The sequence below is a fragment of the Trachemys scripta genome, chromosome 12 (genome assembly GCF_013100865.1).
Source record: "Trachemys scripta elegans isolate TJP31775 chromosome 12, CAS_Tse_1.0, whole genome shotgun sequence".
NCBI lineage: Eukaryota > Metazoa > Chordata > Testudines > Emydidae > Trachemys > Trachemys scripta.
Window position 1 is genome coordinate 43,854,138 of NC_048309.1, and position 14,500 is coordinate 43,868,637.

General features: G+C 57.1%; 2 protein-coding genes across 2 annotated transcripts; one reads left to right on the plus strand and one right to left on the minus strand.

The window, feature by feature from the left end:
• Positions 1 to 2,114: 2,114 nt before the first annotated feature.
• Positions 2,115 to 3,167, minus strand: NOP10 (NOP10 ribonucleoprotein). Its single transcript, XM_034787396.1, has 2 exons — positions 3,014 to 3,167; positions 2,115 to 2,437 (listed from the first exon to the last, which is right to left on the minus strand). The coding sequence occupies exons 1-2, from the start codon at positions 3,065 to 3,067 to the stop codon at positions 2,297 to 2,299; spliced, it is 195 nt and encodes a 64-aa protein (XP_034643287.1). The 5' UTR covers positions 3,068 to 3,167; the 3' UTR covers positions 2,115 to 2,296.
• A 4,716-nt stretch (positions 3,168 to 7,883) lies between these two features.
• On the plus strand, positions 7,884 to 14,500 carry NUTM1 (NUT midline carcinoma family member 1). The gene is made up of 6 exons (XM_034787799.1): positions 7,884 to 8,474; positions 8,706 to 8,834; positions 8,947 to 9,083; positions 10,896 to 11,167; positions 11,602 to 11,718; positions 11,835 to 14,500. The coding sequence occupies exons 1-6, from the start codon at positions 8,026 to 8,028 to the stop codon at positions 13,704 to 13,706; spliced, it is 2,976 nt and encodes a 991-aa protein (XP_034643690.1). The 5' UTR covers positions 7,884 to 8,025; the 3' UTR covers positions 13,707 to 14,500.

Consider the following 14,500-nt stretch of genomic DNA (forward strand, 5'->3'; position numbering starts at 1 on the left):
AGTTGCGTTCCCTGCACTGGGAAGAGGAGCGGGGTCTCCTGGACAGCTCAGGGGGCTGGGAACCAGGCTCCTAGGTTCTCTCTCCATTCTGGCAGCAGATCAAGCAGCGCTTTCCATGCTCACTCCTACTCCATCCTATGCCCTGCCATACATTAATCTGCCGTATCACCAGCAACCCAGGACTTGTTTTTAAACCCTCCTACTGCCGGATTGGTGCTCTGCCCAAAATGCCCATCTCCATTTATGCCAGGCAGATGCTGTCCCCTGCAGGATGCCGGGGCCATCATTCCCCAAAAGATGTTGGACATAGAGATGAATTTACTTCTCTCTCCACAATTTAAATAAGCCGAGCCAGAAAGCCTATCCAAATCGCCCCTCAGCCTCCCCTCCCAGCAAGCCTGTAGCGTTCCCCATAGATCCCCCCGGTAGTGGTCCCACAGTCCAGCCACCTCGCCCCAAACCAGCCCCTCACCCTGCCAGTCCCTCTCCTGTTTCAAATTTGCTTGCACACGCTGCCAGTCTCTATAATCCTTGTCATAACTATAAAGGGAAGGGCTACAGCCCTCCTGTGTACAATACTATAAAATCCCTCCTGGCCAAAGACTCCAAAATCCTTTTACCTGTAAAGGGTTAAGAAGCTCAGGTAACCTGGCTGACACCTGACCCAGAGGGCCAATAAGGGGACAAGATACTTTCAAATCTTGGTGGGGGGAAGGCTTTTGTTTGTGCTCTTTGTTTTGGGGGTTGTTCGCTCTTGGAACTAAGAGGGACCAGACATCAATCCATGCTCTCCAAATCTTTCTGAACAAGTCTCTCATATTTCAAACTTGTAAGTACAGCCAGGCAAGGCGTGCTAGTTTTATCTTTGTTTTCTCAACTTGAAAAATGTATCTTTTGCTAGGGTGTTTACCTTTGTTTGCTGTAACTTTGAACCTGAGGCTAGAGGAAGGTCCTCTGGGCTCTTTAAGTTTGATTACCCTGTAAAGTTATTTTCCATCCTGATTTCACAGAGATGTCTTTCTTTAATTAAAAGCCTTCTTTTTAAGAACCTGATTGATTTTCCCTGTTTTTTAGATCCAAGGAGGTTGGATCTTGATCCACCAGGAGTTGGTGGGAGAGAGATGGGGGGATGGTTAATTTCTCCTTGTTTTAAGATCCAAGGGGTTTGGATCTGTATTCACCAGGGAATTAGTGAAGAGTCTCTCAAGGCTACCCAGGGAAGGGAATGAGCACATTGGGAGTGGTGGCAGCAGACCAGATCTAAGCTGGTAGTTAAGCTTAGAAGTTTTCATGCAGGCCCCCACATCTGTACCTTAAAGTTCAGAGTGGGGAAGGAGCCTTGACAATCCTTAAGGCCAAGATCAGCGATTCCTACAGAGGGTGATTGTCTAGTACAGTGGTTCTCAACCAGGGGTACACAGAGGTCTTCCAGGGAGTACATCAACTCATCTAGATATTTGCCTCATTGTACAACAGGCTACATAAAAAGCACTAGCGAAGTCAGTACAAACTAAAATTTCATACAGATAATGACTTGTTCATACTGCTCTATATACTATACACTGAAACGTAAGTACAATATTTATATTCCAAATGATCTATATTATAATGATATGGTAAAAATGAGGAAGTAAGCAATTAGTCAGTAATAGTGTGCTAGGACACTCTTGTATTTTTATGTATGATTTTATAAGTAAGTAGTTTTCAAGTGAGGTGTAACTTGGGGGGGTACGCAAGACAAATCAGACTACTTTCCAAAGTAGTCTGGAAAGGTTGAGAACCACTGGTCTAGTCCAACTGGTGACACAGGCAGAATTAATTCCTGCTTGACCTAGAGCATATCTGCTGTGAAACACAACCCTCTCTCCCTATAAAGTTCGCCAGAGTCGGAAAGTCAGCCCCCTCTGCCCCACACCTTCCCCTACAGGCCCACCCATGGCTAAACACAGCAGAAATCCCCTAGCATGAAACTGACCAGCCCAGCATCACCACTAGGCAGGTTTTTTAGGAATTATTTTGGGAGCGTTCCCCAGCCTGTGTTACCCGGAAGGCCAGAATAAACAATCTCTTCTGGCCTTGAAATCTAGGGTCTATGATCAAAACCTGACAGATGATGTGGGATCAAGACAATTTATTTGCACCCCAGAGGAACAGCATATCCAGTTGGAGCTCGATTTGAGCAATCTAACCCGGGTTTTCGCAGAGCACAGGGTCTGTGGGAGCCAGGGGCTGGATTCAGGGAGCAGCTAGACCCCATCTCAGTTCAGCCGCAGATCCAGTAGGCTGGGCGCTCAGCTCACAGGATGGCCTGCGGCTGCTGGGTCATCAGGACGCCGAAGCGTTTCTTGATGGTGATGCGGTGGCGGGAGTACTTGTCATCCGGGGAGAAGCGGGCAGGGTGTGCGGAGCAGGTCAGCTGGCCAGAGGGATCCACTTTCTGCCAAGTACAAGACACAGGAAGACATGTTAGAGCACCCTGGGCCTGACCGATAGCCCCCTGCTATCCCAGTCCTGTGCTCCCCCGACCCACGTCTGCCGGTGCCCACCCCTCCTGACCTGCAGCCTCCTGCTAGCCCAGCCTTGCCGGAGCCCCTCACTCCTCACCTACAACCCTCTGCTAACCCAGCCAGTGCCCCTCACTCCCAACTCACAGCCCCTGCTAGCTCAGCCCTGCACCCCTCAACTCTGCCAGAACCCCTCACTCCTGACCAGCAGCCCCCTACTAGCCCAGCCCTGCGGGTGCCCCTCCCTCCCAACTCACAACCCCTGCTAGCTCAGCTCGGACCCCGCGCCCCTTTCCCAGCACTGCCGGTGCCCCTCACTCCTGACCCGCAGCGCCTCCTAGCCCAGCCCTGGACTTCCCCAGCTAGTGCATGCCGAGCCCTAGAGCCAGGCAGCGGGTAGGATGGGGCAGGGCCGGGAGTAGGGACAGTAGGAAAGGTTCGGAAGGATCCGGATTGAGACAGAAGTCGCCAACTCTGCATCCGGATTGCACCCCGGGGGAAGCGCTCACCTTGAGGGTGTAGACCCTGTCACCCTGCGCGTTGAGATAATACTGCAGGAACATGCTGCACAGCCGGACCGCCTTGCAACGCACGTGCCGCTGATCCCGGAACCCTGCACCAGAAGGAGGCCAGCCCCAGCGCACGCTGGGAACTGTAGTGCGCTCTAACCCCAATGTACGCTAGGAGAGGGACCGCCCATTGCCCGCAGTGCACTCTGGGAGTTGTAGTTCAGTCTAGCCCCAATGCCCTAGGAGAGTTGCAGGGTCTCTACCCCAGGGCACTCTGGGAATTGTGCCTTAATGCACTATAGGAGAGGGACCTCAAGCCCCAGTGACCTAGGAGGGATGGAGGGTGTATACTCTAATGCACTCTGGGAGTTATAGTGCACTCTGCCCCCAATGCCCTAGGAGAGCGGCAGGGTCTCTATTAGAGCTGTAGTGTGTTCCAGCCCCAATGAACTCTGGGAGCCATTCTCTTTCTGCCCTCAAAACCTTCAGGGAGTTGTAGTTGTTTGGCTAGCCAGGTGCATTACGGGAGTTGTAGTTTCTTAGCCCTCCGGTACTCCAAGTCTCTGCACCCCAGTGCATTTTGGGATATGTCCTTTCTGAGCTTCTAACCTCCCTGCTCACAGCACAGCTCGTGTCCCACCCCCATGATCTAAACCAGGGTGGGCAAACTTTTTGGCCGAGGGCCACATCGGGGAATAGAAATAGATTTGTGGGCCATGAATGCTCTCAAAATTGGGGTTGGGATGCAGGCACTGGGGTGAGGCTGGGGCTGAGGAATTTGGGGTGTAGGAGAGTGCTCTGGGCTGGGACTGAGGGGTTTGGAGGGTGGGAGGGGGATCAGAGCTGGGGAAGGGGTGCAGGTTCTGGATGGGGGGGGTGGGCTCTGGGGTGGGGCTGGGGATCAGTGGTTTGAGGTGCTCCGGGCTGGGATCAAGGGGTTTGGAGAGTGGGAGGGGGATCAGGGCTGGGACAGGGGGTTGAAGCATGGGGAGAGGCTCAAGGGTGCAGGCTCAGAGGGGCACTTACCTCAAGCGGCTCCCGGAAGCAGTGGCATGTCCCTTCCCCAGCTCCTACATGGAGACATGGCCAGGCAGCTATGCATGCTGCCCCCTCTGCAGGCGCCGCCCCTGCAGCTTCCATTGGAGCACGTAGGAGCCAGAACGGGACCATGCCATGGCTTCTGGGAGTAGAGTGACCAGATCACCCAGGTGAAATATCGGGACGGGGGGGGGGGGGGGAAAAAAAAAAAAAAAGCCGCCAGAGCTCCACGCCCCGCCCCCCAGCTTGCCTCTGCTCCGTCTTGGCCGCCGTGGGCCCGTGCCCACCCAGCTTGCCCCCCCAAACACATACACACACACACCCCTGCACAGACACCGGTCACCCCTCCCCACGCACACACACAGATCCCTGCACAGCTCCACTAGTCACTAGACCAGCCCCTTTCTCAGCTAGCAGCTCTGGTGTCCCCAGACCAAAGCTCCCCAACCCCCGACCCCTGTGCACCCCGTGAGGAAAGCCAGTCCTCCTTTCTGGCTCCCCGGGGCCACGGGACTGTCCGGGACTTGACCCCAGGCCAGATTTCAGTCCAACACACCCAGGAAGCAGTGCCCCGGGCCAACTTCCAGCGGTGGCTAGGCCCGCAGAGCCGGAGGGCGGCGCAGCCCAGCGTGGAAGGTGTCTCGGGCTGGCGGCCCGCGGGGGCAGGTTTGAGAAACCCCTTCCTGGGCTGGGGGCTGCTCCGACTGCTGGCGTGCAGGGCCAGGCTGGAGGGGATCGGGCAGTGCTGGGCGCGGAGAGTGGCGCTACGATGCGGTGTTTGCGGGCCTGGGCTGGGCTGGGCTCGGCTGCCGGCGGAGGGGCCCCGGAGCGGCTTGAGAGGCAGGCGAGGTCCGGGAAGACGTGCGGCCGCAGAGGGGCTGAGCTCCTGCCTCGCCTCGGGAACCCCCAGCAGGGCGGCTGCAAACGCGTCTCGCTCGCCCCAGCCCAGGCCGGGCCCCTCCCGCCGCCGCTCACTACCCAGCCCAGTGTGCCTCATCCCTGCTGCGGGACGGGCAGGGGACCGGCTCCCTCACCCGCTGAGGAAGAGGCTCTGCGCGCCAGCGGCCAAGCTCTGGCTTCCAGTCCCTCCTCAGTCACCCGCCCCACATGCTGAGCCAGCTGCAGCCAGGGGAGCAGACCGGGCTGGCTGCAGCGTGCCCAGATAGTGCTTGGGGAAGAGGCGGGCTCAGGGCAGGGATTTGGGGAGGGATCCAATGGGGGAAGAAGGGGGCAGAATCGGGGCGGGGGGGGGCGCAAGCGCCGGAGCAGAGGGCAAAATTGTTTGTTTGTCCTAGGGTGACCAGACAGCAAGTGTGAAAAATCAGGACGGGGTGGGGGGTAATAGGAGCCTATATAAGAAAAAGACCCCAAAATCGGGACTGTCCCTATAAAATCGGGACATCTGGTCACCCTATCTGGGAGCCACGTGGTGCAGCCCTCAACCCTGTGCCCCAGTTGGAGCACCAAGGGGGGCCGAGCCTCATGGTGCGGCCCACAATCCAGCGTCCCGGCAGGAGTGGGGCCGAGCTGCGTGGTGAGGGTCACTGGACCAGCTTAAAATGGCTCGTGGGCCATAGTTTGCCCACCTCTGACCTAAACCATTCGCTCATAGGCGCCGACTCCGGGGCTGGAGCACCCACAGGGGAAAATTGGTGGGTGATCTGCACTCACCGACAGCTCCCTGCCCTGCCTCCCCGCCCCAGCTCACCTCCGCCTCCTCCCCTGCGCATGCGTTGTGCCTGCTTTCCCCCCCCAGTGCCCAGCGCTTGCACCACAAAACAACTGTTTTGCATGGCAAGCGCTGGGAGGGAGGGAGGAGTAGGGGGAATGCAGTGTGCTCAGGGGAGGAGGCTGGGGCAGGGATTTGGGGAAGGGGTCCAATAGGGGCAGGGAGGGGGCGGAGTTAGGGTGGGGGCTTTGGGGAAGGGGTTGGAATGGGGGCGGGGCAGGGAAAGGGTGGAGTCGGAGTGTGGGGGCGCTAGCACCCACCGGCGCTGGGGAAAGTTGGCGCCTATGCATTTACCCCCTTTTAGCTCCCCAAACAAATGGCTCCCCAGTGCACCCTGGGACGTGTAGTCTAGTAGCTCCCACTGCTCCATGGGGGTTGTAGTCGCTAACATCCAGTGCATTCTGGGAATTGTAGTATCTCCCCCTTCCCAATGCCCTGTGAGAGTTGTCATCCCCTAATCCTGTTTTAATTAGCCTTATACTGTAAATAGGGAATAGTCACTGAGCAGGTATGTGAATGATTGAAGGATTAGAAACATGCCTTAGAATGAAAGACTCAGTGAGCTCAAGCTATTTAGCTCAACAAAGAGAAGGTAAAGGGGGGACTCGATTACATTTTACCTATAAGGGGAACAAATATTTAATGGTGAGCTCAAAGGTCTAACAGGATCCAATGGCTGGAAGTTGGAACTAGACAAATTCAGACTGGAAAGAAGGCGTAAATTAACAGTGAGAGTAAGTAACCACCGGAATGACTACCACAGGTCATGGTGGAATCTCCATCGCTGGCGACTTTTAACTCAAGTTGGGATGTTTTTCTAAAAGATCCGCTCTAGGAATTATTTGGGGGACGTTCTCTGGCCCGTGCTATACAAGGGGTGTTCAGAAAGTTTCTGGCCTTACAAATCAAAAACAACCCAATTTGCATTCTGTTGTTTATTTATTTTTATTATAATTCCCCTTGACACCAATGCACGGGCCCATCTTGGAGAAGTACTTGCCATGCATGGCAGAAATGCCTCCACTGCTGCAACCACCTCTTTATTGCATTTGAAACTCAACCCGCAAAGGTCCTCCTTCAATCTGGGGAACAGGTGGACATCTAAGGGAGCCAGATCTGCTGGAGAGGCTGGACGGGAAGCAGTTGAAAGCCACATTAGCTAGCTGTGGCCACTGGGACGTGTAAGGTGACACATTGTCTTGGAGAAGCAAAAAGCTCCAGAGTATTCCTGGAAACGCCACATCGTGCTCTCACGTTCGGGGCACCTGCCTTGTTGACCCTTTTCTTGTGCCCGAGTCTTCAGTTAACTATGCACCTGACTGTTGATCTTCTTTCCTTCTGGTGTAGTGGCATCTCTGGGAGGGCCTGACCTTGTCTCATCCTCTGTGCTGATCCGCCCTTGCTTAAATTCAGCAGCCCCATTGTTTACAGTGGCACCATCTCCCAGCATCCTCCCCACCCCCACCCCATTCTCATGGATGTCCTGTGCATTCAAGCTGTTCTTATGCAGGTACTAGCTCCCTACCAAACTTTCAGTCTTCTCCATTTTTAGATCTTTGGTGACTGACTCCCTGCATGTTCTGCACAGGCAAAAAAACTGCCTTCTAGCAAAGAGATGCATCAAAGTGTCAGCACCTTGGTCTGTGAAATCTGTTGGGCCCCAGCATGTCCTTAAATAGGTCCGACTGGACCTTTTCTGAGTTACCCTAATACAGATCATCACAGTGGTTCCTTATGGCCTGGGTATGAGCAAAAGTCATGTCCATGTGGCTCCTTTCCTTAGTATCAGGGGCCGCACTGAAAGCCTGGCAACTGGGTACAGTTTTTTGCGGGGTGTCCTGATTGCTCTAATGTTTATCCCAAAGCCACAGGAGCAAACCAGGGGACGATGAGTCGGGATTGAGGGGCACTGGAACAGCTGGGGGATGGGGAACCCAGGTCTGGTAGGAGGGGGCTGCGGGTCAGGATTGAAGGGCAATGACAGAGCTGGGGAAAGAGAACCTTAGGATCAGGCTCTGAATGCCCCCCCCCCCATCAGAACCCCCGACGTCTCCGGGTTCCGGATTTGTTTTGATTCAACCTGGCAGCTGGGGGGTGAGGGGGGGGGCGGTGCCAGGGCCAGATTGGGGCTTGAGTTTCCCAGCAGCCCTTGCTCTTCGGCGGGTGCTGCCGATACCCTCTGCAGAGAACGGCCTCCCCTTTCCCTCCCCCCTCATGCTCTCCAACCCTCTCACCCCTCCTTGCCATGACCTCCCAGCCCCGCCAGGGCCCCCTGCTTCCTCCTCTCCTGCTGCCTAGCTTCCCTGGTGCTGCCCTGCTCCTGACCTCACCCGACGTCCCCGGGGGCAAGCTCATTGTCAAGCTGAAGCCGGAGGGGGCCCAAGAGCCGCCCCGGGCACAGACCATCATCCTAACGGGGGCGCCGGCGGGCTGGCCCCCCCCGCGGCGGGACGGGGCCCCTGTCCGGCTCCAGCTGGCCGCCGGGATAAGGACCATCCTGCTGAGCAAAGCCAGTGAGGAACCAGGGCCCAGGGAAACCCCTCCAGCCCGGGCACCCCCCACCAGCGACCCCTCCGCCTCCTGCACCTCCAAGGGTGTCTACGAAAACTATCGGCGCTGGCAGTGCTACAAAGCCCTGGCTAGGCAGCACTTCCCGGGCACGCCCGACGCCGAGGCGCTGGCCTGCTTCTTCATGTGAGAGCCTGGAGAGACTCCGGCGGGGACAGCAGGGGGCTGCAATTGGGAGTGAGGGGCACTGGCACAGCTGGAGTGGGGGGGAATCCCAGGGCTGGGCTAGTAGAGGGCTGCAGGTCGGGAATGAGGGGTATGGGAAGAGCTGCAGGGGAAGCCCAGGGCGGGGCTAGCAGGGGGCTGAGGGTTGGGAGTGTGGAACTCCCTCCGGCGCTGACCCAGGCTCCCCCACAGCCCCGTCTTGCGGTCGCTGACCCGCCTGCGCCCCGAGCTGGCTCTGGAGGAGGGGGTGCCACGTGCCGTGCAGGAATGGGAGCGCAGCAGCAACTTCGAGCGCATGATCTTCTACGAGATGGCTGAGAAGTGAGTGTTGCCCCGTGGGGCTGGCCCTGGGCATCCTGCCGCCCAAGTACTGCGCTGGAGATCCTGGGGATGTCGCCCCCGCTCTAAGCCCAACCCTCCTCCTCTTCCTCAGGTTCATGGAGTTCGAGGCCGAAGAGGAGCTGCAGATCCAGAAAATGAAGCTCCTGAGTAGCTCCCAATTCCAACCCCCACCCACCGACCCTCCCAAGCTTTCCGGCCCGCCAGCCCTCGATGTTGGCCAGCAGCAAGGTACCTTCCTCCTAAACCCCCACAATACCCTGGGGTGGAGGGAAACCCCCCCTTCACAGGTGACAGGAGATAGTCACTGACTGACTGCAGGGTTCCCCCCACATACCCTGATTATTATTATTTTTTGCACAAGCCTTTCACTTTGGCGTGGTTTTTGCACACACCCAGCACCTTTGGCTTTTGCACATACCTAGAATGTTTGCACGTGCAGAGCACCTGTGCACAGTTTTTTGCATGTACCTAGCAACTTGGCCTGGGTTATTTTGTGCATACCCAGCACTTTTGCATGATTTTTGCACGTGCCTAGAACTTCCTCTCTTTTTTGCACATACCCAGCATTTTTGCAGTTTTTGTATGTAACTAGACTTTTGCACACTCCCAGCAGTTTTGTACTTTTCCAATACCTAGAACCTTTGCACATACCCAGCACTTATGCATCTAAAATCTTTGCATGTTTTGCACATACCCTTTTGCCCAGTTTTTGCACATACCTAGAACCTTTGCACCTTTTACAGTACCTAGAACCTTTGCACTTTTCACATCTACCTAGAATAGGGGTGGGCAAACTTTTTGGCCTGAGGGCCACATTGGGGTTCTGAAACTGTACGGAGGGCTGGGTAGGGAAGGCTGTGCCTCCCCAAACAGCCTGGCCCCTGCCCCCTATCTGCCCCCTCCCACTTCCTACCCCCTGATTGCCCCCCTCAGAACCCCTGACCGATCCAGTCCCCTCGCTCCTTGTCCCCTGACTGCCCCCTCCCGGGAACCCCCGCCCCTAACCACCCTCCCCCCGGGATCCCACTTCCTATCCAACCCCACCTGCTTCCTGTCTTCTTACTCCCCCGACCCCTAGCCATACCCTCGCCCCCTGACAGGCCCCCCAGGACTCCCACGCCTATCCATCAGTCCCCTGCTCCCTGTCCCCTGACCGCCCCTCGAACCTCCGCCCCATCCAACCACCCCTTGCTACCTGTCCCCTGACTGCCCCCCGGGACCTTCTGCTCCTTATCCAACCACCCCGCTCCCCGCCCCCTTACCATGCCGCTCAGAGCACCAGGACTGGCAGCCGCGCCGCCCAGCTGCAGCCAGCCACGCTGCCGCGCTGCCTGACAGGAGCTCGCAGCCCCGCTACCCAGAGCGCTGGCAGCACGGGGAGCTGAGGCTGCAGGGGTGGAGGGACAGCAGGGGAGGGGCCAGGGACTAGTCTCCCTGTCTGGGAGCTCAAGGGCCGGGCAGGATGGGCCCGCGGGCCGTAGTTTCCCCACCTCTGACCTGGAAGCTTTGCAGTTTTTGCACATACCTAGCGTGTTTGCCCAGTTTTTACACATACTTAGAACCTTTCTACATTTTTGCATGTACCTAGAACTTTACACCGTTCTTGCACATACCCAGCACTTTTGCATGGGTTTTTTTTTTTTTGCATGGACCTAGAACCTTTGCATGTTTTTTTTTTTTGTTCATACCCAGCACTTTTGCACAGTTTTTGCACATACTTAGAACATTTGCATATATCCAGCACTTTCGCACAGGATATTTTTGCACAGACCCAGAACTTTGTACATTTTTTCCCTACTAACCTGGTGCCATTGAGTGTTCTTTTTGGCTGGGTGGAGGTCACTGGCAACGTTACATCCCTCCACCAGGGAGCATTGGGTGCTGAGTGGAGGATCCCAAGGACTCTGGGTGCTGGGTGGGCGGTCCACGGTGGTGCTGGGTGGGGGCATCCCTGGGGATACAGGGTGCTCGGTCACTGGGTGGGGTTCCTGAGTGGACATCCCCACAGTCCCTGCATGACGCTCTCCCTTTCCCTGACAGTGTACATCCCCAAAAAGGCGGCATCCAAGGGGCGCCAGCCCAGGCGCCGTCAGCGCCACCTGCCTGGCCCGGTGGCCCCAGGGGAGCCACGGGAGATCCCGCCTGAGGCCGTGCGGCAGTACACCGAGATCATGGAGGGGCTGCGGCCCAGCTGGGAGGAGGAGGCTGGCGGGCGCGGCGAGCCCCAGAGCCAGGCACAGGGGACACTCCCAGACCCCGCACTACTGCAGTACGTTGAGCAGCTCTGTGAGGATGAGAGCTTCGTCTGCAAGGTGAGTGTCTCCCGCGGGGGGGGCGCCACATCCCACCCATGGGGCCCTCAGCTCCCAGCATCCAGGGGGCAAAGACTGGGACGGGGATGGGACCCAAGTGTCCAGGATGGCAGGACAGGGCCGCATAGCTCTCAGCCCCTGTGGGTAGAGAGCAGGATAGGGATGGGACCCAGGTGTCCAGGATGGTAGTGCCAGGTGCTCACCCTCAAGGTGCCCCATATTCCCCAGCCCACATGGGGAAAGACCAGGAGAGGAGATGGAACCCAGGTGTCCAGGTCGGCAGTGTAAGGTGCTCATCCCAAGGGGGACCCATAGCTCCCAACCCGCGGGGGAGGGGGAGACCAGGACAGGAGATGGGACCCAGGCATCCAGGTTGGCAGCACCGCACCAGGGCCTCACTCTCACCCCGCTTCCCCCGCCCCTTGGCCCGGCAGGTGGAAGCCGTGATCCACCCCCAGTTCCTGGCCCAGCTGCTCTCTCCAGAGAAGAGATGCGACCCCCTGGATCTCAGCGAGGAGCTGGAGCAAGAGCTGGGACTCACCCCAAGCCAGGTACCACCCCACATGGCCACTGAGGGGGAGCTAGACCCAAGGAGAGTAGTTGTCTCTCTGCCCCCTTTACACAGAAACCACCCCCCACAGTGACCGCCTTTCCTCTCTCCCCACAGCTGGTTGAGAAACGTCTCCTAGCCCTCTCGGAGGACGAGCTCAGCCCCCTGGCGTGCCCAGCCCCCCATTCGGACTCCACCCCCTCCCAGTCCGAAGAGGAGGATGAAGGCAGCAGCCAAAAGGGACCGGCCAGCCGTCGGCAGGCCATGAGTGGAGCCTCACCCCCCAGGGGCAGCGGGGCCAAGGGCAGGGCTCTGGGGGCAGAGCGACCAGAGGTGCCAACCCCCACCCCTGTGCGGCCATCGCAGCCACGCCAATGGCAGCCAGGAGATGCAGCAGCTCCAAGATGTCTGTCCCCTCGCAAATGTGGCGGTGAAGGGAGACTATTAGCCTCACTGAGGAGTCGAGTTGAGAGGGTGTCCCAGCAGCCTCAGGGGCAGGGCCAGGATGGAGGCCGAAGGGAAGGATCAGCAGTTACCCTGGGCACAATACAACCTGGCAGCCAGGCCTGGAGTGTCAGATCACAAGGGGACAATTTGGTAGGACCGGCAAACCATGCGTCAACTCCCAGCGGGTACAGAAAACAAGATGGTGGCCAAGAAGGGAAGGTCAAAAGTCAATCTGAATCCAATGCTGATGGGGAAGGACTAAGAGATGCCCCAATGGGAACAAAGTGTTGTTGCCAAGGAGACAACCTGGTGGAAGCTGGAGCTCTAGAGTCAGGTCTCAATGGACATGGACAACAAGATGGCTGCCAAGGAGAGACGGTCAAAGGCCAACCCCAGGCTGGATGGGAACCACTGGGAGACATCCCAAGTGCCACAGGCCAAGCCAATATTGTGAGGTCACACAGGGACAACCTGGTGGAACAAAGAGCTCTAGAGTCAACTTTCAATGGACACGGAAAACAAGACGGTGGCCTAGAAGGGAAGGTCAGAGGTCAAAACAAGGAGGAGGCTGATTGGAGTGAAGCCACCCTGAGAGAGCGTGATCTCCAGCCTGGGAGCATGAAGTTGAGTGGGAACAACCTGAAAAGAGAAGGAAGCCCAGCGTCAACTCCCACTAGGCCTGGAGAACGAGATGGCAGTCAAGCAGGTCAACCAACCAAACTGGAGTCTAGGGTGGGTGGTGGCCACCCTACAGTGTTACTACTCAGCAGGGCCAATGGGCAGCCCTTAAGCCTCTTTGCTTGCCCTCTGGGTGCTGACGGGCGAGGGGAGGGTGAATTGCCACCAGTGTCCAACGTTCAAGGCCAACGTCCTGACCCATCTCCCCTTGGCCTGAGTGGCCTGAAGGGACCTACTCAGGCCCGGGCAGCTTTAGAGGCTGACTCCAGTTGCCGAGCAGAGCCAGAATGGAGATTTGCAATAGAGATGGGGTCAAGACAGCCTCACCTCCTAGATAGTGGCAACAGTGAAGGCAATGGAGTCAGAACCATGGCCGGACCTGGAGATCCAGAACAATGTGAGGCAGGAGCTACCAGGGGCTGTGGCAATGGGACCAGTTCAAGGGATGATGGAAAGGAGGTGGGAGAGGCCAGTTCAGCCATGGGTGATGGCCCTTCCAAGATGGCCACAATTGCCAGCTCAGAATTTCCCCCGGAGGGCATGGAGGATGCTGGGAAACATGATGATGATGAGGAAGATGATGAAGAACTGTCCATTTTTTCCTCTCTGCTGGCATCGAAACTCCATCTCTCCAGTCCCGAGGGACCTGTTGGCTCTGTCCCTGCCCTGAGGGACCAAGTGGGGCCCCACAGCAGAGCCCTCTCCCCGACTTGGGAGACAGTGAGATGGGATCCCATGAGGAGACGCTCCACACGGCTGTGCCCAGATGGGTCACATGCCGTGGACACTGGCGTTCGGCTCAGCCATAAGAGGAGGAGCAATAATATGGCCGCCAGGAGGAGCAAGCGCCTGCGCAGCCAATGAGAGAGGGCAGCCATGATGAGGGTTGACTGCAAGTGGCTGAAAGGCTTCAGCTAGGGATATTTGTGGGTGCCTTAAATTCCTTCTTCAGCCAATTGCTGGGCCCTCTCTCCCCCAAAGCCCCACCCCTTTGAGATGAAACAAAGAGCACTCTGGCAGAGCCCCTGCCCCTTGGAACGTTGAGGATGAAATGGAGAGTCCTCATTGGCTGGAAGACTGCTTCGTCCCCAGGCATGCTGAGGATGGAAGTGAGGGCCCTCATTGGCCGACTTCTACCTACTCTCAAAGTCCCGCCTCCTGGAACATAGAAGGTGAAGCGGAGGACACTGATTGGCTTCCTGTTGAATGGGTGGCACCATTAGGAAACATGGTGGCAGGGGCAGAGCAACCTTGTCATTTACTGAGTCGATTAAAGGGATTTGGATCAATGTTTTGGCCCCAATCATGATGGCATGGATCCGGCTCCATCTAGGGCAGAGCTGAGAGTGGGGTCTTGCTGAGGGGGCTCCCCAGGGCTGTGTCCCTTTCCCGCCTCCCTGAGCCAGCCAGCCCCCTGCGCTGGGGCTGGATCGGGGTAATTACCTTAGATTTGGAAATTCCTCAGTATTGTTCCAAGGGGCCCCCTTGAAACCGCCACTGAAGTTTCACGATGTGGCATGAAGGTGACCTTGAAACCACTGTATTAAATGTGAAGGCCCAGCTGCAGGGCCCTCCAACACACTCTTTTCCAGTGAACACCGCTCAAAACCACTTTTGCTTTAAAAGTTAGTGTGTATATATATATATATATATAATAT

Bases quoted from the DNA above. Each gene is read 5' to 3' on its own strand.
- NOP10 (XM_034787396.1), bottom strand. From the start codon at position 3,067: ATGTTCCTGCAGTATTATCTCAACGCGCAGGGTGACAGGGTCTACACC. The intron at 2,438-3,013 runs GTGAGCGCTTCC...TGTACTTGGCAG, and splicing joins ACAGGGTCTACACCCTCAAG to AAAGTGGATCCCTCTGGCCA.
- NUTM1 (XM_034787799.1), top strand. From the start codon at position 8,026: ATGACCTCCCAGCCCCGCCAGGGCCCCCTGCTTCCTCCTCTCCTGCTG. The intron at 8,475-8,705 runs GTGAGAGCCTGG...GCTCCCCCACAG, and splicing joins GCGCTGGCCTGCTTCTTCAT to CCCCGTCTTGCGGTCGCTGA. The intron at 11,719-11,834 runs GTACCACCCCAC...CTCTCCCCACAG, and splicing joins TGGGACTCACCCCAAGCCAG to CTGGTTGAGAAACGTCTCCT.